Consider the following 15,381-nt stretch of genomic DNA (forward strand, 5'->3'; position numbering starts at 1 on the left):
TCTGTCGCTCAGTCATGTCCAACTCTTTGCGACCCCATGAATTGCAGCAAGCCAGGCCTCCCTGTCCATCACCAACTCCCGGAGTTCACTCAGACTCATGTCCATCGAGTAGGTGATGTCATCCAGCCATCTCATCCTCTGTCGTCTTCTTTTCCTCCTGCCCCCAATCCCTCCCAGCATCAGAGTCTTTTCCTAGGAGTCAACTCTTCGCATGGGGTAGCCAAAGTACTGGAGTTTCAGCTTTAGCATCATTCCTTCCAAAGAACACCCAGGGCTGATCTCCTTTAGAATGGACTGGTTGGATCTCCTTGGAGTCCAAGGGACTCTAAAAAGTCTTCTCCAACACCACAGTTCAAAAGCATCAATTCTTCAGCGCTCAGCTTTCTTCATAGTCCAAATCTCACATCCATACATGACCACTGGAAAAACCGTAGCCTTGACTAGACGGACCTTTGTTGGCAAAGTAATGTCTCTGCTTTTGAATATGCTGTCTAGGTTGGTCATAACTTTCCTTCCAAGGAGTAAGCATCTTTTAATTTCATGGCTGCAATCAGCATCTGCAGTGATTTTGGAGCCCAAGAAAATAAAGTCTGACACTGTTTTCCATCTGTTTCCCATGAAGTGATGGGACCAGATGCCATGATCTTAGTTTTCTGAATGTTGAGCTTTTTAAGCCAACTTTTTCACTCTCCTCTTTCACTTTCATCAAGAGGCTTTTTAGTTCCTCTTCACTTTCTGCCATAAGGGTGGTGTCATCTGCATATCTGAGGTTATTGATATTTCTCCCGGCAATCTTGATTCCAGCTTGTGCTTCTTCCAGTCCAGCGTTTCTCATGATGTACTCTGCATATAAGTTAAATAAGCAGGGTGACAATATACAGCCTTGATGTACTCCTTTTCCTATTTAGAACCAATCTGTTGTTCCATGTCCAGTTCTAACTTGCTTCCTGACCTGCATACAGGTTTCTCAAGAGGCAGGTCAGGTGGTCTGGTATTCCCATCTCTTTCAGAATTTTCCACAGTTTATTGTGATCCACACAGTCCAAGGCTTTGACATAGTCAATAAAGCAGAAATAGATGTTTTTCTGGAACTCTCACTTTTTTGATGATCCAGCGGATGTTGGCAATTTGATCTCTGGTTCCTCTGCCTTTTCTAAAACCAGCTCGAACATCTGGAAGTTCATGATTCACATATTGCTGATGCCTGGCTTGGAGAATTTTGAGCATTACTTTCCTAGCGTGTGGGATGAGTGCAATTGTGTGGTAGTTTGAGCATTCTTTGGTATTGCCTTTCTTTGGGATTGGAATGAATGACCTTTTCCAGTCCTGTGGCCACTGTTGAGTTTTCCAAATTTGCTGGCATATTGAGTGCAGCACTTTTACAGCATCATCTTTCAGGATTTGAAAGAGCTCAACTGGAATTATATCACCTCCACTAGCTTTGTTCTTAGTGGTGCTAAGGCCCACTTGACTTCACATTCCAGGATGTCTGGGTCTAGGTGAATGATCACACCGTCGTGATTATCTGGGTCATGAAGATCCTTTTTGTACAGTTCTTCTGTGTATTCTTGCCACCTCTTCTTGTTATCTTCTGCTTCTGTTAAGTCCGTAACATTTCTGTCCTTTATCGAGCCCATCTTTGCATGAAATGTTCCCTTGGTATCTCTAATTTTCTTGAAGAGATCTCTAGTCTTTCCCATTCTGTTGTTTTCCTCTATTTCTTTGCATTGATTGCTGAGGAAGGCTTTCTTATCTCTTCTTGCTATTCTTTGGAACTCTGCATTCAGATACTTATATCTTTCCTTTTCTCCTTTGCCTTTCTCTTCTCTTCTTTGCACAGCTATTTGTAAGGCCTGCCCAGAGAGTCATTTTGCTTTTTTGCATTTCTTTGTCTTGGGGATGGTCTTGCTCCCTGTCTCCTGTACAATGTCACGAACCTCATTCCATAGTTCATCAGGCACTCTGTCCATCAGATTTAGTCCCTTAAATCTATTTTCACTTCCACTGTATAATCATAACGGATTTGATTTAGGTCATACCTGAATGGTCTAGTGGTTTTCCCTACTTTCTTCAATTTAAGTCTGAATTTGGCAATATGGAGCTCATGATCTGAGCCATAGTCAGCTCCCAGTCTTGTTTTTGCTGACTGTATAGAGCTTCTCTATCTTTGGCTGCAAAGAATATAATCAATTTGATTTCGGTGTTGACCATCTGGTGATGTCCATATGTAGAGTACTCAGCCATAAAAAAATGAATTTTTTGCCACTTGCAACAACATGGATGGCCTTGAAGGGTGTTATGCTTAGTGAAGTAAATCAGACAGAAAAAAAAAAAAAATACTGTATGTGTTCACTTAAATATGGAATCTGAAAAATAAAGCTGATGAATGAATGTAACAAAACAGAAACAGACTCATAAATACGGATAACAAATTAGTGCTTACCAGTGAGGAGAGGGATTGAGGGAAAGAGCAAAATAGAGAAAGGGGATTAAGAGACATAGACTGCTGCTGCTGCTAAGTCGCTTCAGTCATGTCCGACTCTGTGTGACCCCATAGACGTCAGCCCACCAGGGATTCTCCAGGCAAGAACACTGGAGTGGGTTGCCATTTCCTTCTCCAACGCATGAGAGTGAAAAGTGAAAGTGAAGTCGCTCAGTGGTGTCCGACTACTACTAGGTACAAAATGGATAAGATGCAAGGATATAATGGACAGCACAGGGTATATAATCCATATTTTATCATAATGGTAATTGGAGTATAATCTATAAAAATATCAAATCACTATATTGTACACTGGAAATTAGTATAACATTGTTAATCAACTATACTTCAATTAAAAAAAAAGTTTAAAAAGAGAAAATGGAAACAAAAAATTAACAATGAGAAACAAACAAAGGACATAAAAATAACTCTTGATTAAAGAAGTGTAGTGATCCTGAATGGAGAAATTTCACTTTAATTCATATTAGAACTTCCCTAGGACTTCACTGGTGGCTTAGATGGTAAAGCCTCTGCCTACAATGCGGGAGACCCGGGTTGGGAAGATCTCCTGGAGAAGGAAATAGCAACCCATTCCAGTACTTTTGCCTGGAAAATCCCATAAACGGTGGAGCCTGGTAGGCTACAGTCCATGAGATCACAAAGAGTTGGACACGACTGAGCAACTTCACTTTCACTACTTTTATATTAGAAATATAAATTCCTTCTAAAATAACTTGAAAATGAGTGTGATTCCAAACCAAATTCCTCATATATATATATATATATATATTTTTTTTTTTTTTTTTTTTTTGCTTTTTGCTTTTGGTTTGTCTGAAGTTCTGATATGTGTCATCTTTCCCATGTTCTCTTGGTTAGAATTAGAAGCAAGTCACAGACCTACCCACACTTAAGGGGAGGGGATTACACACGGCCTGAATAATTGGAGGGTGGGCAGATTGGGGACAGTCTTAGAGGAAATGCTGAGTACTTTGTAAGCACTCATTTTTCTGCCTGTAATCTTCTGAGGGCTTTTTGTTAGAGTGAGTTCTGAACTTGTTACTGTAGTCCGCAAAATCCTGTGTGAATTAGTTTCCTATCTCTTTCCAATCCCATCTCTGTTCTCCATCTCAGTTTTCAGAAGGACTTGTTCTGTGACCACTATATCTAAGCCTACTCTGCCCTCTAGTCACTATCCTATTACCATTTTATTTTCTTCATTAAATCTACAACTGGATGAAATTATTATTTGTTCATTGGTGTTGTCAGTCCTCTACTAAAATATAAGGACCAAGTGAGTAGACAAATTGTTTTTCTTGTTCAAAATAGTGTCTCTAATGCCTAGCACATAGTACATACTGAAAAAGTCTGATAAATGAATGAATGAATACATTCTATATTTAACCATGTAAAAAAGGGAATGCTAATTTGAGTCATATATAGCTCCTATCTTTTTGTGGCTTTTGGACTAGTACAAGAAAAAAAAATACAGTATCTACTACTGTAGGCAAGAATCGCTAAGAAGAAATGGCGTAGTGCTCATAGTCAACAAAAGAGTCTAAAATGCAGTACTTGTGTGCAGTCTCAAAAATGACAGAATGATCTCTGTTCGTCTCCAAAGAAAACCATTTAATATCATAGTAATCCAAGTCTATGCCCCAATAACTAATGCCAAAGAAGCTGAACGGTTCTATGAAGATCTACAAGACCTTCTAGAACTAACACCAAAAAAAAAAGATGGCATTTCCATCATAGGGGACTGGAATGCAAAACTAGGAAGTCAAGAGATACCTGGAGTAACAGGCAAGTTTGGCCTTGGAATACAAAATGAAGCAAGGCAAAGGCTAACTGAGTTTTGCCAAGAGAACACACTGAGGGTCATAGCAAACACTCTCTTCCCACAACACAAGAAATGTCTCTACACATGGACATCACCAGATGGTCAGTACTGAAATCAGATTGATTGTATTCTTTGCAGCTGAAGATGGAGAAGCTCTGTATAGTCAGCAAAAACAAGACGAGATGACTGTGGCCTAGATCATGACTTCCTTATTGTAAAATTCTGATTTAAATTGAAGAAAGTAGGGGAAATGACTGGACCATTCAGATATGACCTAAATCAAATCCCTTACTATTATGCAGTGGAAGTGACAAATAGATTGAAGGGATTATATCTGATAGAGTGCCTGAAGGACTAAGGATGGAGGTTCGTAACACTGTACAGGAGGCAGTGATCAAAATCCTCCCTTCTTAAGAAGAAGAAATGCAAAAAGGCAAAATGGTTGTCTGAGGAAGCCTTACAAATAACTGAGAAAAGAAGAGAAACTAAAGGCAAAGGAGAAAGGGAAAGATATACCCAACTAAATTCAGAGTTCCCAAATAGCAAGGAGAGATAAGAAAGCCTTCCTTAGTGATCAATGCAAAAATAAAGGAAAACAATAAAAAGGGAAAGACTAGAGATCTCTTCTAGAAAATTAGAGATACCAAGGAAACATTTCATACAAAGATGTGCACAATTAAGGACAGACACAGTATGTATCAACAGAAGATATTAAGAAGAGGTGGCAAGAATACACAGAACTATACACAAAAGATCTTAATGATCCAGATAACCACAATAGTGTGGTCATTCACCTAGAGCCAGATGTGCTGGAAGCAAAGTCATGTGGGCCTTAGAAAGCATCACTAAGAACAAAGCTAGTGGAGATGATGTAATTCCACTTGAGCTATTTCAAATGCTGAGAATGTTGCTGTTGAAGTGCTGTAGTCAATATGCCAGCAAATTTGGACACCTCAGCAGTGGCCACAGGACTGGAAAAGGTCAGTTTTCATTCCAACCCCAAAGAAAGGGAATGCCAAAGAATGCTCAAACTACCACACACTTGCACTCATCTCACACGCTAGTAAAGTAATGCTCGAAATTCTCCAAGCCAGGCTTCAGCAATACGTGAACTGTGAACTTCCAGATGTTCAAGCCGGTTTTAGAAAAAGCAGAGGAACCAGAGATCAAATTGCCAACATCTGTTGGATCATCAAAAAAGCAAGAGATTTCCAGAATAACATCTACTTCTGCTTTATTGACTACCCCAAAGCCTTTGACCGTGAAGATCACAACAAACTGTGGAAAATTCTTAAAGAGATGGGAATATTAGACCACCTTACCTGCCTCCTGAGAAACTTCTATGCAGGTTAAGAAGCAACAGTTAGACCTGAACATGGGAAAATGAACTGGTTCCAAATTGAGAAAGGAGTACGTCAAAGCTGTATGTTGTCACCCTGCTTATTTAACCTATATGCAAAGTACATCATTTGAAATACCAGACTGGATGAAGGACAAGCTGGAATCAATATGTGACAAATATCAATAACCTCAGATATGCAGATGAAAACACACTTATGGCAGAAAGCAAAGAGGAACTGAAGAGCCTGTTGATGAAAGTGAAAAAAGAGAGTGAAAAAGCTGACTTAAAACTCAACATCAGAAAATGAAGATCATGACATCCAGTCCCATCACTTCATGGCAAATAGATGGGAAAACAATGGAAACAGTAACAGACTTATTTTCTTGGGCTCCAAAATCACTGCAGATGGTGACTGCAGCCATGAATTTAAAAGGCGCTTACTCCTTGGAAGAAAAGCTATGACCAACCTATACAGCATATTAAAAAGCAGAGACATTATTTAACCCACAAAGGTCTGTCTAGTCAAAGCTATGATTTTTCCAGTAGACATGTATGGATGTGAGATTTGGACCATAAAGAAAGATGAGCACTGAAGAATTGATGCTTTTGAACTTGGTGTTGGAGAAGGCTCTTGAAAGTCCTTTGGACTGCAAGGAGATCAAATGAGTCAATCCTAAAGGAAATCATTCCTAAATATTCATTGGAGGGACTGATGCTGAAGCTGAAACTCCAATACTTTGGCCACTTGATGCAAAGAACCGACTCCTTGGAAAAGACCCTGATGCTGGTGAAGATTGAAGGCAGGAGAAGAAAGGGATGAGAGAGGATGAGATGGTTGGATGGCATCACTGATTCGATGGACTTGAGTTTGAGTAAGCTGCGGGAGTTAGTGATGAACATGGAAGCCTGGCATGCTGCAGTCCATGGGGTCGCAAAGAGTTGGACATGACTGAGTGATTGAACTGAATTGAACTGAAGAAAAATGCAAGTAGATTTTGTAATGCTATGTTAATTGTTTCTAGAAGTCCTGACTTGAGAAAACGTATCACTTATTAATACACATTTGGCAATTTTTCAACTTATCTCTAATAACGGGAGCTGATATTGTGGATAACCATATAACTCTACAGAGAAAAAAGAGAATTAGATCAAGGGTCCTATCTAGGAAATATCACCATTTACGCTGTAAATGAAAGAGAAGCATACTATGAAGAAATGATTAGATAAGTGTTATGAGATTTAATAGAGTGCCAGGAGATCCAACGTACTGTTTCTTTTTCAGAACCTAATATCAAACTTATAGTAACAGGTAAATAATAGGCAACCCCTGACATCTACCTACCCTACTACTCCCAATCCAATTTACTGTTGCTAAAGTCTTTCATGCTAAGTAGCTTCAGTCATGTCTGACTCTTTGTGGCCCTATAGACTGTAGCCCACTGGGCTCCTCTATCCATGGGGATTCTCCAGGCAAGAATACTGGAGTGGGTTGCCATGCCCTCCTCCAGGGGATCGTCCCAGCCCAGAGTTCGATCCTGTGCGTCTTATGTGTCCTGTATTGGCAAGCAGATTCTTTACCACTAGTGTCAGCTGTTGATTCTAAATCTATGTATAGAGTATTTTTCATTGTTTATTATAACTCCTAATTAGACTAAGATAAATCTTCTTTTTCCTATATTTTCCGTGAACCAAAAGGTTTACCATCTCTATTTCAAGGACATGATGGAATAAACATTTGTAGTCATTTAAAGTAACAGTAACTTCTGAAATTCCCTTATCGCAAAGACATTTGGGCTTTTCATTTCATTTCTCTGATTCCTACTAATGAATTTTGTAATTATGAATACCAAATAATTCTTAGATGATACTTAATATATTACAGCATACAGCATACCGTTAAAAATGCTAATAATTTGTAGGTCTATATTAGAACTCAGTGTATTTTTTTTTAATTTTTGAATTATTGCATTTTGGTTGTAAGGACCTAGAGGGTCTACATATCTGAAGCCCTGCATATACAAGTCTTACTTGATCATATAATCATCTTAAGATATTTAAACATTTTAAATAGGTTTAAGAAATGTGAACAAGAAAATAATTGGAAAGTTGAGATTAATAGTCTCACAATAAAGTTCTCTTATCTGTTTAGAAAGTCCCATGAGCATTCTTTTCTCAGTTCCAGCTACTGTGGAAGATAAATATGCTCAGTTGTCAACCTAGGTACGTCACTGGTTTAGAATACTTATTTGTAATATTTTAAATTTAAATCTATAATAACGTTTCAAGCAGGTCACAAAACCAAAGAGTTAATGATACAAACATCTTAGTAAAAAATATTATTCTTGATTAAAAATACAGTTGATGATTAATGTAATTAGTCCAAAATATTACAGTTTAGTTTCCTTTTTACTATTAACTTGACTTGTTTCCTTTATTACTAGAATTTTGTAACTGTGTATTATAACAACTATGTATTTACAGCTATATGTTTTTCTATAATATAAAAATATCCTGTATTACAAACTCTAATGAATAGGGTTTGCTTTTTAGTGTACACATATCGAGACACAGCTAAACTTTTTAAACATGTCAATAAATTAAAAGCACATACTGAAAAAAAGGAATTCCATTTGTTTGCCTAGGAATCATCTCAAGATATCTTTATTCCTCCTTTTCCTTTAGGTTTACATCTTGGTTCCCAGGACAGTAACACAGATTAATTCTGCAAGGTTATTTAGACTACGTTGATAATGTATCAACCTCTTTAATTGATATGTTCTAAGCAGAGTTCAGCTTACACCTTGAGAATCCTCCTGTCCCCAGAAACAATAAACAATTCCCCTGAAATTAGTGTTTCTTTTGTGTATTTTACTGATACTATATATTCTCTTTTATCTGTGTGGCCATTCCAAAGAACCTGAAAACAATACATATACATTCTTACATTTTTCAAAAAACAAATCTTTTTGGGTTTTATTAAACCTATGTATTATCACAGTATCAGGAGCTATTACACAGTCTTTTAACCATGCCCTTTTTCTGAAATTATACTATTCAATAAAATAAAACTTACCTCTTAAAAGCTTCAAGATTTCTTAATTTGTATTTAGAGTATCACTGTCCCAATTATTTATTTTACCTGAAATATTATAATTTTATTCTCTTATTAATAAATATCATAGAAGTTTTAAAAAATTTAGGTCTTTTATTAAGCAGTATATGTCCAGAGCTCTATAAGACACTGTGGAAGTTAAGGAAGACATACAAGATATGGTCTCTGATCTCAAAGAACTAAAAATTTAAAGGAAAACACTGCATTTCTGAAGCAACAAGAGAGATACACAGAGGATGAAGCTGGGTGAAAAATTGTGTGAGACAAATCTGAATTATTAAGAATAGAGAAGCTAATACAGGCTAAAGTAGATAAAGAGAATTTGATCTGGGCTTTGAAGTGATGTGTAAAAGGATATGGCATTTAATCTTGCATTTAAAGATGTCCAGACTAAAACACCAGCTAAGGAAAATGGATATGTTTTCTGAAATTGTGAATTTTTAATGCAAATCAGATAAAAAATGCTTTGTTTGTGTTGCTTGCTAAAATAAATGACAGAGTCAACTAGTGCAACCTAATATGATTACAAGTATTTAAAAAATTGTTTTGAACTTTTTTGACAAAGAAAAATAAAAACATAGCTTAATAGATTATAGACTGAGTGAGGTGCTGAGTATAGATCTGTATATAGAAAATTCACCATAAGGTCTTAAGAACTAACTGCAAAAAATTTTATTTTTGCCCATTGTGGTTTCTGACTCTGGTTTTACTATTTGAAGTCCTAATTTTATATTGCAGATTATTTTGAAATTACAGAACTAATAAAGAATATCTGTGTTAATAGCCTTACATGTCCAACAAAAAATGAAAGTAAAGGACTTTTAAATCGATACAACCATCCAGTGTTACTTTTGTGGGAATTTGCTAACACTCATTTATTTATTTATTTTTTTTTTAAAATATAAATTTATTTATTTTAATTGGAGGTTAATTACTTTACAATATTGTATTGGTTTTGCCATTATAAAACACTGGTGAAAGAAATCAAAGAGGACACTAATAGATGGAGAAATATACCATGCGAGACAGCTAACACCTTTTTAAAGTTTCCACTTTTATTTGAAGGATGGTATAAAGATGGGTTGGATGTAGAGTTAGAACACAGAAATATTTTATGCTTCTCAATTCATTAGGCCTGATTTGAGGCCCTCTGATAAGTCCAGTGCAATTGGGCATGTGGTCCATTACATCTGTAATAAGGTGGACAGGCAGGAACAGAGATAGTGAGAGTGAAAGGGCGTTTCCTGCCTTGGTTCTGAACTATGTGGATACAGACAGGATGGTCCAGATGACTCATGTTCGCATACATTCCAGAATTTTTCTACAAAATAAGCGGAATATTTCAAGTAAAATATTTTTCTTGGATTGAATTTTAAATACTTCTTGATTATTTTCATTGTTTCAAATAATAGATGTTCACACCTGTTGCTGCTAAAGTCACTTCAGTCGTGTCCGACTCTGTGCGACCCCATAGACAGCAGCCCACCAGGCTTCCCCGTCCCTGGGATTCTCCAGGCAAGAACACTGGAGTGGGTTGCCATTTCCTTCTCCAGTGCATCAAAGTGAAAAGTGAAAGTGAAGTCGCTCAGTTGTGTCCGACTCTGTGCAACCCCATGGACTGCCGCCTACCAGGCTCCTCCGTCCATGGGATTTTCCAGGCAAGAGTACTGGAGTGGGGTGCCATTGCCTTCTCCATCACACCTGTTAAAGGACCCCAAATTAGTGAATATAATTAGAAAAATAGAAACTGAAAAATACTTGCCTGCTCTTAAGAAGAAATGACATTTTAAGCTTATTCTACACTGAGTAGCCAAGAAAAAAATTGAAGAATTCTCTTTTGGAATTTTGAATATAAGCATTTGAATGATATTTTGAAAGAAGTTGTTTGTTATTAGTGATTTAAAACTGTTACCTTTATCTTTTGCCATCTTAAATAGGTTAGGGGGTTGTGTTTACCTGTCCATTTGTATTTTACTTCATTCAGGATCAAAATGTGAGCCTGACTATAACACTCAATGGATAATGATTCATTATCCATTGACATTGTTGCAACTTCCAAGTGATAAAAAAAAAAAAATTATTTCCTTAATGTCCATCTTAGTCAAAGCTGCCCGACAATTGTGAAAATGTGAGAATATAAAATCATGGTTTGGGTTTATGTTTTACTGATGATCTATTGTCTAAAAATAAAATATGCTTCATTTTTCTTCTGTATTGACTCAAACAAGTAATATTCTATAGCTGATCTTTATCTTATGTGTGTTTGTTTGCATAAGAGAAGCTTTAAAAGGTTAAATACTCAAATTTACTTTCAATTCTTATATAATTTGCATAGATAAAACTTTCCTATTTAAACTTAAATACTTGTTAAATGGACTCATTATATGTACTTCAAAGCAAGAGTTTTTGGCCATTTGATTTTAAGTTTACGAGAAATAAATCAGATGTGACAAATAGTCTGAGATAATTTCAAACTTCTTGTAAGTTTTCCAAGTCTTTTTTGGGTAAAGGTTTAATAATAATAATTATGCTATTTTAAAATTATAATTTAATAATAATTGTAATGTTAAAATTAGAATTCAGTTTAAATTTATAATTTAAAAATTATAATTTTACTATTCTAATTAAAGTTAAGCTCAAATTGCTGAATTTAGGTTTTATATATATGTATATACACAACTATATGTACTCATTGAAATAAAGCACAATTTTTCTTAGTCTGTTTCCATTTTTTTAAGGAACAGAAAGAGGTGAGATAAAACAAATTAAAGCATCAAGCAGACATTATGACCTGCTTAGATTTCAAAAACAAAATACATAAATACATACAAAATTTATTTGTGGCTAAACCAGTATTCTTCAGTCCTTGTATAACATTTGTGCCCATAATACATTATTATGTGCCCATGAAAATGAAAGAGGAGAGTGAAAAACTTGACTTAAAACTCAACATTCAGAAAACTAAGATCATCGGATGGCATCCGATCCTGTCATTCCATGGCAAATAGATGGGGAAACACTGGAAACAGTGAGATACTTTATTTTTCTGGGCTCCAAAATCACTGCAGATGCTGACTGGAGCCATGAAATTAAAAGATGATTGCTCCTTGGAAGAAAAGCTATGACCAACCTAGGCAGCATATTAAAAAGCAGAGACATTATTTTGCCAGCAAAGGTCTGTCTATTCAAAGCTGTGGTTTTTCCAGTAGTCATGTATGGATGTGAGAGTTGGACTATAAAGAAAGCTGAGTACCGAAGAATTGATGCTTTTGAGCTGTGCTGTTGGAGAAGACTCTTGGGAGTCCCTTGGACTGCAAGGAGATCCAACCAGTCCATCCTAAAGGAAATCAGTCCTGACTGTTCATTGGAAGGACTTATGTTGAAGCTGAAACTCCAATACTTTGGCCACCTGATGTGAAGAACTGACTCACTGGAAAAGACCCTGATGCTGGGAAAGACTGAAGGCTGAAGGAGAAGGGGATGAGAGACGATGAGATGGTTGGATGGCGTCACTGACTCAATAGACATGAGTTTGAGTAAGCTGCGGGAGTTGGTGATGGACAGGGAAGCCTGGTGTGCTACAGTCCATGGGTTTGCAAAGAGTCGGACACGACTGAGTAACTGAACTGAACTAATACAAGAATATTAAAATCCTTTGTTTTCCTTCACATTTTAAGCAAGTATATGTAAATATTTTTCAACATCTAGGAATTCTCAGTATTTAAATCTTTTCACTGAGTTTCTATGATATTAAAACATCTATCTGTGGTTTTAATCTGAAAATTTAAAAGTAAATTGGTAAACATAATTCATCCAGAAAAGTTTACTCTGTGGGGTTAAACAACTGAATGATCCTAAATTATAGGAATTAACATAAATGTTTTATAAAGTACCACTCAGATTACAAACACTAGAGTTTTACTTTAGGACTTTTATTTTTATTTGTAGATTGACTGATATGATTAGTCTCAGAATTATCAATAATTATAATAATATAAAATTATAATTATTAATAATAAGTATTAATAATTAAGAAATTAAGTATTTCTTAATATATATATATAACATATTTATAGGAGTGCGTCTTTACAAATAAGATACTTTAGAAATATTCCTATCAGTGGATGCTGTAATAGAAACTACTTATCCAGGAGGCTAAATAACAACACAAACCAAAAAAAAAAAAAATTTCTGTACTCTCAATATTGCCACCTACTCAATGCCTTTAGAATCTCTGTTTAGAATTATGTGTAGATTTGGAAGCTAATTCTTCCTCTTACTTGTTGTTTGTTTAGCATACTCCTTATGTCAGCAAGTAGTTTAACAGGATAGTATAGTGGGATCTTGATTTTATTCCTTTGATATGTTAGATAACCACTCTGAACCTCAGTTAAAATGGATATAATAATAGTTCCATTTGGTGATGATTAAATGAGTTTATATTTGTGCTATGCTTGAGTTATACTTCAACTATAAGATATGATAGCTATATAATTTTAATTGTCATTTAAAATCTTATTTTAGTTATAATAATTCTAATAGAAAGGATAATTATGTGCTGTGTGCTTAGTCGCTCAGTAATATCCAACTCACTGCAACCCCATGGACTATAGCCCACCAAGCTCCTCTGTCCATGGATATTCTCCAAGCAAGAATACTTGAGTGGGTTGCCATGCTCTCCTCTGGTGATCTTCCCAACCCAGGGATTGAACCCAGGTCTCCCGCATTACAGGCAGATTCTTTACCATCTGAGCCACCAGGGGAGCCTAAGGATAATTATAGTCATTATTATTAAATCATTGTGTTTTAGTATCTTTATCTACCAAAACAAGGAGAGCCTGTGTCTCTTTTAGAATTCCTTAACTATAATAAAGATGTATTAAACTATTTTATTTTGTAGTGACCTCTAGTAGAAGATTTAAGATATTTTTATATCTTACTTCTGCACAAAAGTACTCAAGTTTGACATATGGCATTATCATTTATAATTTATAATAATAAATTATTGGTTTTTGACAGAGAAGTAATTACTGTTCCCAGGTTTATAAATTTAAAACCCTATATTTCTCTTAGATATTACAAAAATTTTGCTCTTTCTTCAGAGATAGCTTTTACTATCAGTATTAACAGAAACTGGAGTTTAGAATCTTCATGTATGGGCCTTCCCTCGTGGTCCAGTGGCTAAGACTCTGTGCTTGCATGGCAGGAGGCATGGTTTCCATTCCTTATCAGGGAACTAAGATCCTGTAGGCATGCCATGCAGTGTGGCGCAAAAAAAAAAAAAAAAAAAAAAAGTTTTCATGTGAAATTTATTTTATTATTCTGAGTATGAAAGTGAAGGTAGAGTCGCTCAGTTGTGTCTGACTCTTTGCGACCCCATGGACTGTAGCCTACAACGCTCCTCCGTCCATGGGATTTTCCAGGCAAGAGTACCGGAGTGGGTTGCCATTTCCTTCTCCAGGAGATCTTCCCAGCCCAGGAATAGAACCTGGGTCTCCTGCATTGTAGGCAGACGCTTTACCATCTGAGCCACCAGGAAAGATGTATAGTGATTTAAAATATGTACTAGACAGTAAAAACAGATGGTAGCATGTTTTTATGGTATTTATGTTGTTTTCATTTCTGCTAAAATGTGAGAGAGTGACTTACCACTTAATTTTTTTTCCCTTAGGTTTTATGTTGATTTATATGATAAACCTTAATAAGAAAGTAGGAGGTTGCCCAGTAGTTTTGTCCACTGTATTTATATCTGGTAAATGCACTATATTTAAATCTTACACCTTTTTTTCCCTCTCAGAAGAAAAAATATATATTTAAAACTGGGCCACTCAATCTTGATTTTCTCCCAAAACTAATCATGTTTTCTTTTGATCCTAGTTCAGGCTTGGTTCCTTCAAACTAGAGAAAATTGCAAGCCCAGCTGAGGTCATTAGAGAACTTATTTGTCACTGCCTGGACACCATTGCAGAAAGCCAAGCCAAAAATGAGCACCTGCAGAAAGAAAATGAAAGGCTTCTGAGAGATTGGAATGATATTCAAGGACGGTGTGTACATAATGTGCTTGTATCTTAAGAACACTAAGCTCTTTATATTATTGTAGCTCTGTTTATGATTTATACACTTATGCTATATGTAGAGTATCATATATTTAAAACGAAATGTGTCAATGATTATACCTCTACTTAATGTGATTAAACTAAATTATTGGTTGTTATTGTACAGTATAGGAGAACAGTAACACTTTTAGGTCATTCGTATTTGGTGGCACCAGCAAACTAATAACAGTAAGAAGTAATTGGACAGTGGTGATCAGAACCCATTAACAGTAAGCAAAGTTTAGGAAGTTTGGTATTTATAAGGATTAAAGTGAAAGTGAAGTCACTTAGTTGTGTCCAACTCTTTGCAACCCTGTGGACTGTAGCCCACCAGGCTCCTCCATCCATGGGATTCTCCAAGCAAGAATACTGGAGTGAGTTGCCATTTCTTTCTCCAGGGGATCTTCCTGACCCAGGGATCAAACCCAGGTCTCCTGCATTGCCGGCAGACGCTTTAACCTCTGAGGTTAATAATGAATAAAAAAGAGAAATGAAATATAAATAAACATAGTT

At 36.1% G+C, this 15,381-nt stretch overlaps 1 protein-coding gene across 12 annotated transcripts in view; it reads left to right on the plus strand.

The window, feature by feature from the left end:
* XRCC4 (X-ray repair cross complementing 4) overlaps positions 1–15,381 on the plus strand; it is a 329,942-nt gene that overhangs the window by 112,184 nt on the left and 202,377 nt on the right. For all 12 annotated transcript variants that reach the window (XM_086412872.1, XM_086412874.1, XM_086412873.1 and 9 more), the window contains exon 4: positions 14,651–14,817. In XM_086412872.1, the coding sequence (XP_086268998.1) occupies positions 14,651–14,817 (167 nt within the window). The remainder of the gene's footprint in view (positions 1–14,650; positions 14,818–15,381) is intronic.

This window comes from Bos grunniens, chromosome 7, assembly GCF_055505025.1.
Source record: "Bos grunniens cultivar Pamir isolate PY7600 chromosome 7, Bosgru_T2T1.0, whole genome shotgun sequence".
NCBI classification, from domain to species: Eukaryota; Metazoa; Chordata; class Mammalia; order Artiodactyla; family Bovidae; genus Bos; species Bos grunniens.